This window comes from Dysidea avara, chromosome 10 (assembly GCF_963678975.1).
Source record: "Dysidea avara chromosome 10, odDysAvar1.4, whole genome shotgun sequence".
Lineage (NCBI taxonomy): Eukaryota > Metazoa > Porifera > Demospongiae > Dictyoceratida > Dysideidae > Dysidea > Dysidea avara.
This window is the reverse complement of record NC_089281.1, coordinates 28,926,952-28,946,120: the sequence shown is the minus strand read 5'-3', so window position 1 is coordinate 28,946,120 and position 19,169 is coordinate 28,926,952. Positions and strand designations below refer to the sequence as shown.

The window sequence follows — 19,169 nt, the reverse complement described above, 5'->3', positions numbered from 1 at the left end:
ATGCTTATACCTCTCCAATGCTACCAAGGCACCATGAAGGTATTATTAGGCTGGTTTATGGGGTAAGGTTTTGGCCAGAAAAGCCCAAATCTTCATGATCCTTAATATACAGTACTATTGTACTGTATGATAATTCCATTTAGCTATCTTGAAACTAAATTTGGTTCAAACTTTACATACGGAAGAAGCCGGAGTGATAAACTTCTTGAAAATACATTATTTGAGTTAATGACACTTAAATGAAAGTGGATTAACCATTTTAAGCATGAGCTTTGGCAATCTCGAAATAAAAAGAAAGAAATTACCTTTGTCAAACTGCAACACTCCACTACTCTGTCATACCAAGCCTTATCATAATCTTGTCCAAATAAAATATTTTCTTTTATTGTTCCAGAAAATATCCATGGATCTTGACTTGCATAAGATACACTACCCTCAATGTCTACTGACCCATCCAATGCTTCTAGTTCTCTCAGTAGACACTGCAGTATTGATGACTATAGTAGCAGTAAAGTATGATGGAGATCAGTTAGAGTAGTCAGCTAGTAGACAACACACCTTTCCTGATCCCACTGGACCAACTACTGCCAGTAACCTGTTTGACTATATCATCATCTTATAATCTCACTTGGCTCTTTACCAACTAAACACCTCACCTGATCTACACTGAAATTGATATCTTTTAAAACAACTTTCTCTCTATCCTACAAACAGACACACATGAAGATACTGTATATGTTGTTAAACTCTAACATGTGTCCAGGATGCTGTTAGATTACTGACTATGATCCTGGGAGTTACTCCATTGGACAATGATCCATGTCCACTATCATTAGTGACTTCTTCATTGACCAACTTAAGAGGAGGCATCACATTAGGGGAACATGATCTACTAGTTGTCTTGACTGGATCACTATCTGTACCAGTTATTGTATCACCAAGTTCTGGTAGTAATAGTAGTTTCTGTGACAGTACAGTCAAATAATAGGCAAACAAAGTAACACTGTACCTGTATCCGTTGTACTGCTACTTTCATTTCTGTCATGCTCAATAGAAAGTAGACAGGAAAGATCACAAGATAAAATCTTGCAAATGTCAGTAGTGCAATAACAGTAAACACTCGTCTTGAAGTTAGAGTGTTTCCAGCTCCAGCGTAAGTAGAGAAAGATACAAAATTAAGAACAACAACAGAAACATAGAAAAATGCCAAGTTGCAGGCACGGACCATGCTTGCTTTTGTAATTAACAAGCTCTCCTTCCTACATAATTTAAAAAGAAACATTGTTACATAGTTGTATACTTTATGACAGGGGTGGATCCAGGATGTGGCAAGGGGAGGGCTAAGGTGTAGGTGGTTGGGGGGAGCAGATTCTCCTGTACTATAGTTTTGAAGCAGCAAATAATCACCTCTTTGTAGTGTCTCACAGCAGATTTTCTGCCATTATTAATGGTCAGTTGAGAAGTCTTAAAAGCTGTTTAAAAGGCTATGAATTTGAGATAATAAGTCACTCTCTAGAGTTCCTATGGATACACATATACATGAAATTGACAAGGTGAAAACATCCTGACTGTCTGGCAGACTCCTGCAAGTGTTCGAGCGTTAATCGGATGGCTGCAGGTTCGAGGCTACTCAGGGGATTTTTTCTCCTTTCTCCACCATTCAAACATGCTTTGTGTAACAACTTTACACAGGCTGTAGGACCAGGTGTCCTACAGATCTTCAGCACTTGTGCAATAATGACTTAAACACCAGCAACACGATAATTATTTTTAGAGACGCTTATGGGTGATAGTTTGACAGTTGCTTTGATATTGATTTCAGGTGAGTTTGCAATAAATGGTAGTAATATGCATATTTTTAATGAGTATATTGATTTTGGCTTTACAAGGCTTTACAAGCCATACTTCTTTTGTTTCTAATTGAACCAAAAGAAGTACGGCTCCTCCACTAGGGACAGGGCGCATTTGTCCTAATGCCCCATCCTGGATCAGCCATTACATGACTACTAACTTTCTGATCGTCTTCACATATTCATGGAATGCCCACTCCCAGGCATACATCTTGATCAGTCTCATACCACTGATGATCTCATTCATCACTTTCACTCTCTTGTCTGTCACTTTAGCTGATTTTAACCTAAAATGATCAACTCTCAGATGTGTTTAAAATCAATTTATACTTCTACTAACCTCCACCTGCCATACAAACGAGCAAAAATAAACTGGAGTGGAGACTGAAGTAACAGTACTGCCATAGCAGCTAAACTACTTGGTCCTATTTGTCTCCAGAGCAAATACGTAACTATCGGTATAAAAAGTGGAGCAATCCAAATTTCTTGAATGAATAGGAAACTCTGAGAAATAGAATTTTTTATAATTTATAAAACTTTACCTAGTATCAATACAGCTAACAATTTACACTATGGATGAATAACATTGTGCAAGTAACTAGTTATCCCAATGTAGCAGACATGGGGCCAAGTACATGAGTACTTATACTTAAGTACACTTAAGTACAGATTAGAAAGTACTTGTACTTTACTTAAATACTTTCTTAAATTCCCCAATGTACTTGTACTTATACTCAAGTACTTTGCTAAGTATTTGTATGTACTTGAGTACTTAAAGTACTTGTAAGTACTTGTAAGTACTGCAAACATTTTACATAGTTTGTACACAGTGGGTGTACAATGAGAATATCAAAATTGTATGAAGGTGCAGTTTACAACTTCTTGCGATTCTTCTACTGCCTTCCCCGACCTTACTGTGTATCATGTTGCCACGATTAACGATGTCACCAATGCTGTTGTTCAAGTCAGTGCGTTTTAAGAGTTTAAGGGAGAGAATAGTTGACAAAAACCAACCCCCCTAGGCACACTTACATACTACAATACACTGAATACAGCAAATATTTTACTACAGCAAAATGTACTTGTACTTTACTTAAGTACTTCCAGCATGTACTTGTACTTTACTTAAGTACTCTCTTGATTGCTGCTGGAGTACTTGTACTTGTACTTGGAAAATTCAAAAGTACTTGTACTTTACTTAAGTACTTTTAAATGTACTTGGCCCCATGTCTGCAATGTAGTCTTTAACAAAATGTATTAGACAATAATTGGTTGTAAACATGATCCCAAGTAAGTCATGTAAAGTAAGTCATGCAAACAACACGACTAAGCAATGGTTATTCCCAGATAATGCTATACTACATAACGAGAGCAGGTAAGATATCTGACACATGAGCTTTGTCCAATATTATGAGATTCTGTAATTGTGTTGGCTTTTGTGACGTATCATGCTGTCTTTACTTAGGAACACCTCTATATTGTGGGGTGCCTTCATGGGTGGATCCAGGAGACGGGGGGATACACCAGTAGGAGTACCTCACAGCAGGAAATTTTGATGGAAGGAAAAATTGACTAATCCACACTTTATGAATCAAATGTTGCTGAAAATCAAGAAATCACATGACCTAAACACGGACTTTTACAGCAGCTTATGGACATTTGATGAATTAAAAGTTGTCGAATTTAACTGATACATAAAATTCATTAATTGTTTCTTTCATCAAAATTTCCTGTCATACGGTAGCATTCAAGTACCTTGCAGATGCCTCTGGCACAAAAAATCAAAAACCTTTGGAAAACCAGCCCTGTGTCTAGCCACAGCTGTGGGACCATTCTCAGTAGCATACACCTTAGCACATACCTTTCAATGTTAGCTTGATCTTCATCAAGCCTAACCATTTCCTTGAAGTTCTCTACATTTTCAATTTCAAATTTCAAGCTTGATCTCATTGGGCTCACTGGGCCAAGCTTGATCTCATCGAGTTTATTGGGTTAAGCTTGATCTCATCAGGTTTACCGGGTCAATATCATCATCAGTCTATTGCAAGTGTTGAATTTATCTGTGACTTTTAATTCTGTTAGAGCCATGTATTCATTCACTGACAGAAGCGTGTATTACAAAGCAAATTTCACTTAGCTAATTCAAGCTAAAAACAAACAATAGCTAGCTGGTCATTCGGCAGATTTAAATTTGACAAAATCAATGAAAATTTGCCAATCACCAAACCAATTTAATTCCCCGTCAAATTTTCTGCTTATATGGTATTCTATTTTCATATTTTACCATGCTGTTGTCATTCAAGTATTCTGCTATCTAATACTATGTCACACCAAATTAATTTTAAGACTAAATATGCTTCAGCAGTTGTTCAATAAATCTATCTAATAGTATAAATACATCCACACCCTTATATAAGTCAGTTAGAAACCACCCACTCAGATCTTCGTGGTTTAAAAAACGCAGTGAATATTCGTCCGGTAGCTGGACGCTATTTCTGTTTGATATCCATCCGGCAGTGTCACCCATAACTCAAGTATCAAACACACTAGTTGTATGATGATAAGTTTTTGGGTGAGTTCAAGGCAAGCTAGGGTTGGAGCAAGTGAAGCGAGCATCCCGGCAAAGCCGGACCAACCCTAGCTTGCCTCGAACTCACCCAAAAACTTACCTTCATACAGACAGTGAAAGTCATCATTGTGCTTAACAGGCAAACATCACATTAGCGTTAGGATTAGGGTCGGGTTCAGCTTTGGTTTCTTCTTCACTGGGTATTCTTCTTATATAGGTTTCTTCTTGAATGGCATATATATAAGGTAGAAACTAAGAGAGGTGGGTAGCTGGGAGCCACGTAGTACAGTGGTTACGATCCTTGGCTCACATGCTAGAGGTACTGGGTTTGATTCCAGGACAGGGCATGAGTTTTTGTTTTCTTTTTTTGTTTTCGTTCGAGGACCCTTTTTTGTCTAAGTTTTTTTAATTCATGTGACTGCTGGACAGATATCCACTGCCTTTTAAAAACCTCAGCTTTTCCTCGGGTTTTTAAAATCACAAAGATCTGTCTCTTTAGTATATCTGCAGGTATAGTTACCTCACTTGTTTCACTACTTTTTGTGTTGTTACTACTTTTTTTTATTCTTTGATCCATAATCTTTCTAGTTTTTCTTTCTACTTGTTTGTTTACTTTTTAGTTATGACTAATGAACCCGCATCAAAAGAAAGAATGGCACCAGGCATGCCATAAAATTAATTTTGCACCTGAACATGTACCCCAACTATCAATAGTTGAAAGGTGCAGTGGCCAGGACGTATCATCTTCAGCTATGTTCTGCCCATTACACAGCAATACAAATGAAGCACAACACAAGAAGTGTCTCTGCAATCACTACAGGAAATAGGGGTGATAAGCGTAATAGTTACTAGGGAAGCTGTATCGTGCTACCGTGAATTGACAACTTGCATTGTCAGCGAAAAGAACTGGGACACAAAGGAGGACAAAGGTAAGTCCATGATACGTGTATTATACGTACTGCCGTTGGCAAAAAGGCATGTCTCAGGACAAAGCAACAGCAAAAAGTGAAAAATCAAACCTGTAGCCTTATGCATTGTCAATCAAATTATGCTAAATTCAGTTAAATAGAAAATTTTTAAAATTCCATAGAAACTTGTTGGAAGGGTTTGGGATCACTATGAAGGCATTTTTAGGCTTGGTTATGCTTATGCCAATACCACCAAAACGTTTTGAAGGAAAACTGAGGCTGTTTTTCAGGTGATTTTGAAGGGCAAAAAAGTCCAAATCTCCATGATCCCTAATATACAGTACTACCGTAACAATTAACATCAACTGCAAAATCACACACTGGGTTTTGTTGTAATGAACATAAACCTTATATACCTACCCGATCAAATCGCTGAACATCATTGGAAACAAGGTTAACAATTTTGCCAATGGACAACTTTCCAATGCTAGAATAACTCAACTTCAACACCTGTGACCACAGCAACAGGCTAATATACACAACCACATTTACGTACTTTATTATAAATGGCTCCAGTTGTAATGATTCTTGCCTGCATCCCAGCATTTAGCGCCAAGTAAAATCCTCGTGCATGAATAATACTTACAGATATTACCATTAAAATTACTCCAACAGCATACAAATAAGCATCTCTGGTAGCATCATCAATTTCCTCCTGTTTGGATGTAATAGAGTCATTTGTATTGTTCATATTTCTCAGTAAAGTCAGTTCATCTTCCAGTGTCCTCTTCATACAAAAATATTCTGACAAGTATCCCACAAGAATGCCTTGACTGAGCTGAAAACAGAACTATAAATTGAAAGGAATTACAGCACATGATATATATTCTGAAAATCATATAACATATTCAAATATACATGCTGACATCAAACACATCTTATAAACTAAGCAGTACCCTAATAGACTTTCAAATATAATTTCAAATAGAATACAATGATTATTGTACATTAGAAAGTGTCACTCACTTCCCCGCCAAACAGTATGCCATGCAACAACATTTGCCACTTGACACACTGGAAAATAGCAAACCAGAGACGAGGCTTCTGACCCCTCTTAGCACGATCCTCCTCATGTGACCAATATCTGTAAGACAACAGAAAATAGTTGATTTTCTTTGTTGTGGTGCTTTTGACAACCACGAATCCTTGTTGCTAAATAGTGGATACTTTCAGTTTCAGCTACAAATGTGATGTTCAGGTTGAAACATCAATTCTGTTTAAACTTTAAGCATCCTTAAAACAGTGTTTTGGTAGCTACTCAAAAATTCTATAGCTAATTAATCATGACTGAATTAGGGATTAAATGTCCACTAATATATCTGCAGATGTAGGCAACCTCCCTACTTTTTTTTTCTATGATACCTAATCAAACTTAAAATTCTTAATTTTTCCTTATACTTGTATGTTAACTTTTTTTTGTACCATTATTATAACTGGTGAACTGCATCAAAAGAAAGGATGGAACCAGAGTTATGTTTTTGTCTGAACACATGCCCCAGCTATCAATTACTAACTCAATTTATTTGTTTTGATTTGATTTATATATTTAACCTCCAGGCAATCGGCTACAGCTGTTCTTCCTTGCCCAGAGGAACATATTACATACACATAAGTAAACGTAACAATACATAAACAACCAAAAATATAACACAATTACAAAACAAAACAAAATACTGCACACATACAAGTATTAATAGTGACACTTCACTTTTGAGTCAGTCACTTCACAATTGTCACTTCGCTATCAATTCTCCCTTCAATGAATGTGTGGATGTTCTTAAACAGTATTGTGACTCAGCCATTACGCTTCATTTTCAGCTATGTTCACAGTGCTACAAACTAAGAACAGTAGAAGTGCCTCTGCAATCAATCCAGTCACCACGGAAAATACGGATGATTCCCGCTTACAGCAAATTTTGGTTGCATTCGAATTTTCTATTATCTGTGGATAGTCACACATCAAAGTGATATCAAAGGGGTAAGTAGAATTCTAGGAAAATGGGAATGGGAACAACTCACAGAAAATACCTGACAAAGGTCATCACGCAATATACAGGTTGGATTTTACAGCGCAATGTTCCTTTGCAGCATTGTTGGATCCTTCCGCTAAAACAATCAAAACACTCTAATACAGCAGTCACCTGTATTAAAATACTCTAATAGAGCTGTTAAGAATGCTCTGGTAACTATTCCACCAAGGATCCACATTGATAACCTGTGAAGTGATGGACTATAGCTATCATAGATAAGTCATCAATAAAATAATACTCCTTTGAAACCATAAACATTTAAAACACTCAACTATTAATTAAACGTCAGCTAAGCACTGATGAAAACTGAGATTCACAAAGTACTGACAATGTCTATTATAGGATTCAAAAACTGCACCTACTGCTTCCAGATAAGAAGTCATATAATGGGAGTATGCATGCAGCACTGGTATATACTTGTCAAGCTGAAGTGGCTCATGACTGCTCATGTATCTGCAACCTCAGCATAAAAGTCACATGATGGGTATGTGGTAGCTGCAGTATGTGTAGGTGCATGGCTCCAATAAGGAGACTAAGGACAAAATGCAGGCATTGTCAGTAAATTAGAATCCTTTGTAAACCTATTCATGTTAATATGGTTAAATTTTATGATTTCAAGGGAGTAGCTGTTGATGATTTAGCTGGTCTATATATACCTAATCTATGACAGTTATAGACCATGCTTTTAATGTAGGTCCCTGATGGGATAGTTAGTGAAACATTCTTGACTGCTCTATTAGAATATTTTAATGCAGGTGACTGCTCTATCAATCATTTTAGTGGAAGAATCCGACAATGTTACAAAGAAGCATTGTGCTGTAAAATTTAACGTTGTGCTGTAAAGTCTAAAACAACCAAGCTGTAAAAAAGGGTGCAGCCTCCAAAAAAGCCAGGGTAAAAAAAGATGTAAACTCCAAGGTGGCATCCAAGAAATGGCTGTGATGGTAGGTTAACGGCAAAAATTTTAATAACGACAATTCAGGTAAATTTGTGTTACCTCTTCCAAGCTTCACTAGGATTCGGCACCAAATTCGCCTGAATTGTCGTTATTAAAATTTTTGCCATTAACCTACCATCACAGCCATTTCTTGGCTGCCACCTTTGATTTCACATCTTTTTTTACCCTGGCTTTTTTGGAGGCCGCACCCTTTTTTACAGCTTAGCTGTTTTTGATTAGATATCACTTCTTTTTGTATATTCATACCTAAAGCCAGCCTATGGCCAGCTTTAGGTATTTATTATAACTTGTCTTTTTATTCACCATAAAAAGAAGATTATTATGAAGAAGATTTAAATGATTTGTTTAGCTACATGTACATTTAGGCAATGGTGTTGATTGATCATAAAGATAAGTCACACAGTTCGCAGCTGAATACTCTACAGGAAAATGTGTATGTAGCTAAAGTTCTACAGGGAAGTAACTGTACTCTTTGACTACATGGTGAATGGTTTGTAGTTGAACTCACCACAGGGTGGCTTATTTCTAGCTGAAACACTATATGAAATGTAGATGAATTCTCTCTTGTTTCTAACTGATCTCTCTATAGGGTGATTTGTTTCTTATCTAGCTGACATTTCTACAGGGTGACTTATTTCAAGCTGAGCTCTCTACAGGGTGATAGCCGATCTTTCTACAGGGTGATTTGTTTCTAGTCGATCTCTACAGGGTGAATTATTGTGTCTAACTGATCTTTCTACAGGTGACTTGTTTCTAGCTGATCTCTCTACAGGGTAACTTGTTTCTAGCTACACTCTCTACAGGGTGACTTGAAATGTAGTTAAACTCCCTTCTGGGTGGCTTGATCAAGCTGATCTCTCTACAGGGCAATTTGTTTCTAGCTGATCTCTCTACAGGGCTGCTTGTTTCTACTGAGCTCTCTACAGGGTGACTTGAAAAATAGTTTAATTCTTTGTAGGTAACAGGGTAACTTGCCTAACTGATCTCTCTACATGGGGATTTGTTTCTAACTGAATACTGTACAAGGTGATGTATTTCTAGCTGATCTTTCTACTGAGAGAGTTTTCCGTAGCTGGACTCTCCATGGGGTGACTAGAAAAGTAGTTCGGCTCTTACAGAGTGACTTGATCATGCTGATCTCTCTACAGGGTGATATTCTAGCTGATCTTTCTACAGCGTGATTTGATCTGACTTATTTCTAGCTGAACTCACAGAGAACAGCTGATGAAAATGCAATGGTAAACCATGAAATTTCATGTAGTTTTCATGGACACTGCCTATGAAAATTTGACAGTTCATGGACACTGCCAATGAAAATTTGACAATTCATGGACACTGCCTATGAAAATTTGACAATTAATGGCCACTGCGAACATGAAATAATTTGTCAGTGCTATGAAATTTCCATGAAATCTCTACTTTTCATGAATTCATGTCCATGAAATGACTTTCATGGCACTTTATGGGAATTATTTTACTATTCATGGATAATCCATAGGTGTTTCATGGATAATCCATAGGTGTTTCATGGCACTGTTCTCTGGTAGTGCTACACGTACTTGTTTCTAGCTAATCTTTCAACAGAGTCATTTGTTCCTTGCTGATTTCTCTACAGGGTGAATTGTTTCAAGCTGATCTTTCTACAAGGTAATTGAAATGTAGCTAATCTCGCTACAGGGTGACTTGTTTCTAGCTGATCTTTCTACAGGTGAGCTGATTTCTGTACAGGGTGACTTCATACTGGCTGAACTCTCTACAGGGTGACTTGTTTTTACCAGATCTTTCTACAGGGTGATTTGTGTTGAGCTGATCTCTCTACAGGTTGATTTCTTTCTAACTGATCTCTATAGGGTGAATTGTTTCTAGCTGATTTCTCTACAACGTCCAGCTGAACTCTCTACAGGGTGACTTGTTTCTGGCTGATCTCTCTACAGGGTGAATTGTTTCTAGCTGATTTCTCTACAAGGTTACTTGTTACTTGCTGAACTCTCTACAGGGTGATTTGTTTCTGGCTGATCTCTCTACAGGGTGATTTGTTTCGAGCTGATCTCTCTACAAAGTGATTTGTGTGATTTGTTTCCAGCTGATCTCTCTTCATGGTGACTTACTTATATAGCTGCATGAACTCTCAGTACATACGTAGTGGACTTGTTTCTAGCTGATCTCTCTACAGGGCGGCTTGTTTCTACTAAACTTTCTATAGGCTGACTTGAAATATAGCTGAACTCTCTGCAAGATGACTCGTTTCTAGTTGATCTCTCTACAGTGATTTGTTTTCAGCTGATTTCTCTAGTGAGAGATTTGCTTCTAGCTGATCTCTCTACTGACAGTCTGTGTGACCTGTTTCTAGCTGATCTTTGTACAGGGTGATTTGTTCTAGCTAATCTCTGTTTGCTTTTAGCTGATCTTTTCCACGGATGACTTGTTTTTAACTCTACAAGGTGATTTGTTTTCAGCTGATCTCTCTACAGGATGCCTTGTTTCTAGCTGATTTATCTACAAGGTGATTGTTTCCAGCTGGTCTCTCTACAGGATGATTGTGTAGCTGATTTTTCTACAGGGTGATTTGTTTCTAGCTGATCTCTCTACAAGGTAACTTGTAGCCAGCTGAACCCTCCACAGAGTGACTTGAAATATAGTTGAACTCTTTAGGGTGACTGGTTTCTAGCTGAATATTCTACTGGGTGATTTGAAATGTGGTTTAACACTTTGCAAGGTGAATTGTTGACTTGTTTCTAGCTGATCTCTCTACAGGGTGACCTTTTCTTAGTTAATCTCCATACACAGTGGCTTATAACTCTCTACAATACATAGATGAATGCTTTAAGAAGTAATTATTTGATTCTTAGCTGACTGCTCTATTAGGGTGACTGCTCTATTAGAGTATCTCGATCGCGCACTTGTTACACCTAATTGACTTTCATAGCGTAACTCAGTAGTTTTTCATCTGATCCCTTGTAAACTACTGAAAAATAATTAGTCTATCTCTCTACCTATTTTCAGCTGATTCCATTAACTATTTGCCTGGAAAGCGTGATAAGTAATACTAAAAACTTGATATGCGATTTTTACACATGGTTGGCATTTTGTTATAACTCCATGATTGTTATTGCGATTTCTTTCAAACCACAAAAGGTTTGCACTACGATAGTTATTCCATCTACATACCGATTTTCAAGTTATTCTGTTACGCGGTTTACCCTGGAGGCGTGACAACAAATCACCTTTGGAGTTTTGAAAAATCATGCATAACTCCCATGTTTTTTGTCTAATCCCTACCAAAATTGGACAGCAAATGTACAGTATTACGCTCTTACTGCCCTCCAAATTTTAAGTAAATCGACCAAAGCACGCACGAGTTATTACGAATTTTCTAAAGTGTGTGAGACGAAGAAGAAAAATACGAAGAAAATAAGACAAACTTTGAAGGTACGTATCTCAGTGATGGATATGTGGATTCACCTCAAATTTGGAATAGGAAGTGCCCTACCCCGAGGGAGTTTCCACAGCAAAAATGGTTAATTTCCGTCCGGCCATTATTAAGCTATGGATGCATGAAAATGGCGTTTTCTTGGTTCCTGTAAAATACACACTTGTCTGTCACACGCCCGCACTGGCTGTACTTGGCCACACGACACACTATCATGTGTCTTGACCTGTATATTCACATGATGACCTTTATCACACATTTTCCATTGGTCGTTCCCGTTCCTGCTTTCCGTTCCCATTTTCCTAGAATTCTACTTACCTATATCAAAGGGGTTCAAAGAGATACAGAATACAGAATATTCGAATGCAATCAAAATCTGCTGTACAAATGTAGGGAAGCCATCACGCTACCACGAATTGGTGCCTTTGGGCTGTCAGCAAAAAGAAATGAGACACAAAGGAGGACAAAAGTAAGTCCATTACATACTGCGGTATGCCAAAAGGAATATCTTGGGATGAAGCAACGTCAAACAGTGAAAAAATCAGGCCCGTAGGTTAGGCCGTTATTGAGTTACGCTTGCCTGCCTCAGGCGGGTGAGCAGGCGGGCAGGCAGGCAGGCAGGCAGGCAGGCAGGCAGGCAGGCAGGCAGGCAGGCAGGCAGGCAGGCAGGCAGGCAAACAGTCAGTAGAAAATTCCATTGAATAAACTTTTTAAAAATTTTGTAACAATCTATTGGAAGCATTTAGGGTCGTACTGAAGGCACTGTTGGGCTTGGTTATACCTAACCAATACCACCAAGGTACCAGGATGGTATTGTGAAGCTGGTTTTTGGGTGATATTTTTGGTCAGAAAAACCCAAACCTCCATATTAAAATTTATTATCACAACCTTTGATTTCATATGTCTTTGATATTTATGATAGTACTAAGTTACCTACTGGGGTTTAACTTCTATTCCCAGGGTTTAACTACCATATACTCCTAGTTTTTCTTTACTTTGATGTAAGGCTTCAGTGGGATAGAAGTATTTTAAATATCCCACCAAATTTAACCATAAACTGACTTTAAGGTTTGTTTTCTTTTGATCACATAAGACAAAGTAGTGTTCTACCAATACAGGAAAATACCTACCGATCCCCAAAGAATCTATGCAATAACCAATAAATTAGATAATAATTTTTTTGCTTGTTTGCTCATGGCCAAGGCTGTATAAAGTGGTGTTATAGTGCTTGTATTTATTAGCAGTAGTGTTTTAAATTCCTTCCAAGATAGGTATGCATGATCGTAGCGTACTAGCAATACCAGTACCAAAATGGCTGTAATATCGGCTCTGATTTGATGGGATACTAGAGAAATTACAATAGTATTGTATTGTAGAGTTTATTTGATTACTTTTGTAATACTCTAATAGAGCACACATTCTTTCAAGGACTTCTAATAGAACACACATAGAATGTATAGATTTTCCATTGGTAGATCTATAAAATTATAAGCTGTTATTATTGTGTAGATGTTATGTTAGATTCACTAATGATATCAACTGAAGTGATCAGTCGTGATAGCAGTGGCTCAGTGGTTAAGGATTTGGATGTTCAGTATGGAGGTCCTTGATTCAAACACTGGCAGGTCATTTTTTCCAACATTTTTCGTGTACTAGAGTACCTTGACCCCACAATTTACAGTTGTTTGGTTTTTGCCTTGTAATTGTGTCAATGTGATTTCCTTTAAACTACAAAAGGTTTGAGCTGTGATGGTTAACCTATATGCATACCAATTTTTAAAGTTATTCCCATAGGCGGTTTACTATTATCAGATTAGCACCAAACTTGGTACATAATTTTGCCAATACATTCTTACAGTGCACCAAAATGTCAAGCTTTGCATTTGCATTTTACAATGGCTTTTGTAAAGTGTGCGAAAAAAATAGTCTAAGCCCCCTGAGCTCTAAACGAAGAACAAATAAACAAACAAACAAACAAAGAATTTATGCTGAATTTTGAGTCAAGGTTGCATCAGACAATCTTGTTCAAATTTGTTATGTGGGGTGCAGAAGGTGGAAGGCGCTTGCAGTACAAAAATGATTCCAATTCGAGAAGGAAGCACAGAGCTACATATGCATGAAAATTGCATTTTCTTTCTTCATGTAAATATACTCACAGTTTCGCACACCAGCTTTCTTAGCTGCACAACACTCTACTGTGTGTCCTCATACCCATGATGCACGAGATGTATAGGCTCAAGTGCAGAGTGTTTACAAATCAGGCACATCCAAATGTATTTGTTGTCAATTGCTTCGTGGAATGGATCAAAGGTAACATGGAAGGAGAAAGAAAACTAAGGCTGTTGCTGAGAATTGTGTCAAAGGAACAATGTCCTTTGCATGCCCTATTAGAGTGGCTGACTCTTTTATTGGTGTTTAAATTTTTAACTGCTGTAGCTTTTAACCTAACTAACTCCTAAGCTATTATTTTGACTACCACCTCTTAGAAGTCCTCTCTCCTTTCATCTTTCTATTTCCTATGCTTACAAATTATACCTGTACTCTACCTAAAAACATTTACACCCTAAATCTGCCCCTAGGGTCCCCTTGACAGTCACTGTCTGAGGTTATTTTTGTCAACAAAACAATACCAGTTTATCATGACAGATGCTGACTAACTTGTTGAATGTTTTGTGTAGCTCTTGTGACCTAGACTCCTCTGGTGTAGCATAGAGATCTTCATGTTTTAGTTCACGTCTGAATCCCTTCCACATGATGTAGGTCACCCAGCTATGTAATGAATCAAGTCCAGCACATTATTATGGTATAATCAAACTTACTGAAAGAAAAAACGTGAAACCCAGGTAGCTTCCTTTCTAGGATTTTTAGCTGGAGATTCATACTTCACAGATGAAGAGTCCATTTCAGACAATCTATAAAAGATAACTGAAATCTTGCAGAATATTATATCCTTGGAAACCAAACCACTCTAATAAAACAATCACTATGATATTCAATAAAATTACAGTAGACCTTAAGATACAGTAGTTTCTCTGACTAATAGAGTTAAAACAAATACTACAAATACTACAAATACTAAATATATTACTACAAATACTACAAATACTTGAATACTAGTTGAGCAAATTGGTACTCGAGTATTCATCAAGATCACATGACCAATTCTATATCAGCTCACAAGATGAATTTGTTATCAAGGAGTGACACCATTGAGGACACCATGAAGGCTATGAAGTCTGAACTGTGAGATGTACTTATCAGGAACACTTACATCAACACTTTAATACAGTTGACACATTACTTGAAAAAGTCATAAAATTATGGTCTGGTAAAAAACATGTCACATACAGTACGTACCGCTCACATGCAACGTCATCTCTTGAGAGTGCAAGTGATTAAAAACTTGCTAATTAAAGGGCATGACATTTGTTTCACTCACAAGTATTCATCCCAAACAAAACAGGATGAATACTTGTGAGCGAAACAGATGCCCCGCCATTTAAGTAGTGAACATTTAATCACTGGCACTCTCGCAAGATGACATTGCATTTGAGCTAGGGCTGAGGTAATTATGCTCATGATTTTTTGCATTATTGTATTCTGGAAAAAACTTGCATTATGCTCCATAATTTATGTATTATTCTCAAAATTATTCAAATAGAAATACAGAATTGACTGTTTATTTAAAATATATGTGGTTAATTATTGCACATAAATAAGATATTCCATTGTTTTAATAGAGTAGTATGTAAAATTTTGCTTTATTAGAGTATATATAGGTGAATGTTCTATTAGAGGGTCTCGATCTGGTGACTGTTCTATTAGAATATATTGATCATTCAGAATGATTCCTGGCATTATGCTGATAATTATTCCAGCATAATTACCGCACCCTTAGTTTGAGCGGTACTGTAAGTATGGTATCTACTGTAAGTATGGTATCTACAGTCAGACAATCAGACAATTACTGACCATTTTTAGTATTTATCTCATGTGTATCTGACGCACCAGCTAAATCCATAGCATCAATTTTTCCATGTGTTTACAGCTAGTGTTTAATGATTTGTAGCTATTGTGCACAACAGTATGGTATAGAGTATCACAAACACTTTGCATGTCATGGTGAAGATCTTGATAATGACAGATCAACATTGAATATATGTCTGAATATTTTTGAATTAGTTCAAACATTCTGACTGGACATCGTAAATTTATAATTTCAGGCTCTGTATTTGTGAGTTCTCGATCGTTACACTAGAAAATATGCTATGCCATACTTCATTCATAACACGTGGCCATTTAATATTCAAACATTTCAATCAATTATTATTAGTGGGGTGGGCCTGGTAACATGTCACTCTGGTGATGTGGACAATGGGTAGCAATGTAGTAAAATCTCTAAATTGGCATGTTTTCACCATCTTGTCAATGCCAAAGTAGGGATTTTCCCACATTGCTACAATGCCAAGTAAAGAATTTCCCTCATAGCTATATCACTTTGATCACTGGAACCCTACTCCATTTTTTTAGTTTATTAACTTCTTTTGTTAGAGCATAGCTATAGAATACACGAGTGGATTTGTGACTGCTGTATTAGAGTATCTTGATCTCACAACAGTACTACACAGTGGATTAAGCTAGGAAACGTGGTACAATAGCTTGCTTTCTACAGAGCTACATCATTGAGGGGTGTGGTACTGATTATTAGAGGTGTGGTGGCATGTTCTGATTGTTTAAGGGGGCATGTCCCATTGCAATCATTTTATAAGCCCAGTTTAGTTGCTACATGATACTACCAAGGATACCATAGTTTCATGGAGTCTAAATATGCTCCTTCAAGGAAAATGTTGATACAGAAAATTAACACCTTGGTATGGTTTCCTGGCATGAAGATTTTAAGAATGGCAAAGTGCAGAAGGCAGGCATTTCCCGGAACCACAAAAGGTACATCCCACCCGTTTGTTGTTGTGGTGTAAAAATGGTGGCTGTGTGCTGTTCATTTGGCATCTAGTCCTTGCAACTGTGGTCAGTGAGGTAGACAGACAGGTTTTAATGATTTTTGTAAAAATTTAATATCCAGCCGCCTGTAAGCATTTTCGTGTTTTTAACACTGTGTTTGATGTTGAGACTATCCACACAAATCAGCCAAGCTGTGAAAAAATGGTGCGGCCTTAAAAAGCCAGGGTGAAAAAAGTTGTGAAATCAAAGGTGGCGGCCAAGAAATGGCTGCAATGATGTTAATGCTAATAAATTTTAACAATGCACACAGCCATTATTAAAATTTTTAGCATTAACATCATTGCAGCCATTTCTTGGCCGCCACCTTTGATTTCACAACTTTTTTCACCCTGGCTTTTTAAGGCCGCACTATTTTTTCACAGCTTGGCTGTTTTGTGTGGATTTCACTCCTTTTTGTACTTTACAAGGCCCCAAAACCAGCCTATGGCTGACTTTGAGGTTTGTCTTTACTCACATTTCTTCTTTTCTATGTAGATACAATGATGATTATTGAAGACAGACTTATAAATGTGTTTCATTGCATGATTTAATTCAATATTTGATAATATCATTGTAATACTCTAATAGAGTGCACATTTTTTTGAGGACTTCTAATAGAACATAATAGAATGTTCTAGAACAGTCTAGAACTTCTATTGGTAGATCTATGAAATTACAAACGTTTGACTATAAGCAGATTTCAACTAGAAATTTCATTTATAAAGCAGAAATTAAGTGAGGTGATCAGTCAAGGTAGCAGTGGTTCAGTGGTGTAGCATATGATATTTCTGATGGTTGCAGTGTTTCTAGTGGTGCCCGTCACTTTAGGGGAGAACAGTACTACCATACTGTTTGGTACGCATTACTTAGCTGGGTGGGTGGGTACTTCTTACAGAAGGATAGAAATTATTGTATAAGTAATGAAGATGAAGTAATTGGTGTATGTGCCTGTGCAATACACACAGACGCATGTACACAAACACCTTCTTGTTACTGCCTGTCCAGAACTATAATACCCACCATCCATAGATGTCCCAGCACTCCAGGTTGACTTAGCAATGATATTTTAGCACTTTTCAATTGTGGGTTGGATTGACTTGGCACGAATGACTTGAGTTTGACCGCAGTCGCAGATCTACCTACAGTGAGTGCCTCTGTGTCACCCCCTTGTAGTGTGTGTGTGTGTGTGGTGTGTGAGAGATGACTCCTTACAAAGCTAGTAAACGTTATCTAGTTGTTTGTGTCGGAAACATGGTACTAGCTCCATTGCATCACCACACAGGAAATAGATAACTAATTATAAAATACAGCATCTAAATATGCACATGATGCAGACTATGTAGCTTATATACCAAGCTCACTATGAAGAATCGCTGTTAACCCGTTGTCGTCCCCTCACTGTTGGTACTGTACATGTAACATTTTTTCCATGCGCGATTTGGTGAAATAGCGCATCGACCCTAAGCCCATGCGCTCTGATCCGGAAGTTGGTGTGTTCGAAATGGTGTCTACTCCGAATAGAATAACTCATTTTGAGGAACTTGAAGCAAGAAATAAAGTGACTAAGATCTGTCAGAAACTTAATGAAGGTATTTACGTCGCCACCAATGAACCGTCGCTTGGAATGTACCGCGTCCAAGAGCACGTGAGGTTTAATGTGCCCAAGTTGGCCCGCTGTACAAAGGAATTACAGAACATGCAGTCAAAAATTGAAGGCTCTAGTTATGATGTGGAGTATGACACAGAAACACTGAAGAAAATGGCGTCTATAACACAATTCACCACCATACGTGATAAAATCAGGAGGGCAATTGAAATCAGACAAAGTTGGGAAAAAAAGGAGTATGAAAAGAAACTAACTGGTGGACTGAATAAAAAGACTAACCTTCCGGTGAATGCATCAAGTGGAAGTTACCTTGCTCAGTCACTGATCTCCTCTGGCCAAGTGCCTACAAATACAGACCAAGATAATGCCGAGGATGTGAATGAATCTTTTGAAGACATAACGGACACCTTGGTGTCAGACCCAGTGACAGACTATTCTGTAGTGTCTGAGCCTAAAGTTGGCTTCACTCTCCCTTCACTAGACCCAAGAACATTGCATTATGCTGCTAATAGGTCAGACTCACCGGATTTTGTGCCTAAGTCATTTGATGCCAATGTGTAATTATGGGTTTTATGATGAAAATTTTTACCTGAGTGAATGTTTTTCTTGCTTGAATATTTATCTACACAATAGACATAATGCAACTTGCTGATATAGAGGTACTTTTGACTCATGCAATTCCCATGCAGGAGTTTGAGCACACAAACACTAGACAGAACGAAAAGTTATGAAACTTACAGAACAGTAAAAATACAGAAAT

General features: G+C 37.5%; 2 protein-coding genes across 5 annotated transcripts in view; one reads left to right on the top strand and one right to left on the bottom strand.

Annotated features, from left to right (window-relative positions):
- Nucleotides 1–18,268, bottom strand: part of LOC136268211 (ATP-binding cassette sub-family C member 4-like) — a 32,175-nt gene extending 13,907 nt beyond the window's left edge. For 3 of the 4 annotated variants that reach the window (XR_010706916.1, XM_066063488.1, XM_066063490.1), the window contains exons 1-13: nucleotides 18,165–18,268; nucleotides 14,625–14,717; nucleotides 14,464–14,574; nucleotides 6,354–6,471; nucleotides 5,884–6,177; nucleotides 5,748–5,837; nucleotides 2,191–2,354; nucleotides 2,012–2,137; nucleotides 1,010–1,259; nucleotides 754–963; nucleotides 657–704; nucleotides 559–603; nucleotides 306–497 (exon numbers count right to left, since the gene is read on the bottom strand). Coding sequence is in view for 3 of the 4 variants with exons in the window: in XM_066063488.1 (XP_065919560.1) it covers nucleotides 306–497; nucleotides 559–603; nucleotides 657–704; nucleotides 754–963; nucleotides 1,010–1,259; nucleotides 2,012–2,137; nucleotides 2,191–2,354; nucleotides 5,748–5,837; nucleotides 5,884–6,177; nucleotides 6,354–6,471; nucleotides 14,464–14,574; nucleotides 14,625–14,707 (1,731 nt within the window). In the remaining variant the exon portion in view is untranslated. Of the gene's footprint in view, nucleotides 1–305; nucleotides 498–558; nucleotides 604–656; nucleotides 705–753; nucleotides 964–1,009; nucleotides 1,260–2,011; nucleotides 2,138–2,190; nucleotides 2,355–5,747; nucleotides 5,838–5,883; nucleotides 6,178–6,353; nucleotides 6,472–14,463; nucleotides 14,575–14,624; nucleotides 14,718–18,155 lie in introns of all 4 variants that reach the window. The other variant, XM_066063489.1, reaches the window with a different exon arrangement.
- LOC136268212 (BLOC-1-related complex subunit 8 homolog) lies at nucleotides 18,249–19,002 on the top strand. The gene has a single exon (XM_066063491.1). It carries the CDS (start codon nucleotides 18,272–18,274, stop codon nucleotides 18,968–18,970), a length of 699 nt encoding a protein of 232 aa, XP_065919563.1. The 5' UTR covers nucleotides 18,249–18,271; the 3' UTR covers nucleotides 18,971–19,002.
- Nucleotides 19,003–19,169: the final 167 nt, after the last annotated feature.

What these genes read in the sequence shown, in the direction of transcription:
- LOC136268212 (XM_066063491.1), top strand. Translation starts at nt 18,272, where the DNA reads ATGCGCTCTGATCCGGAAGTTGGTGTGTTCGAAATGGTGTCTACTCCG.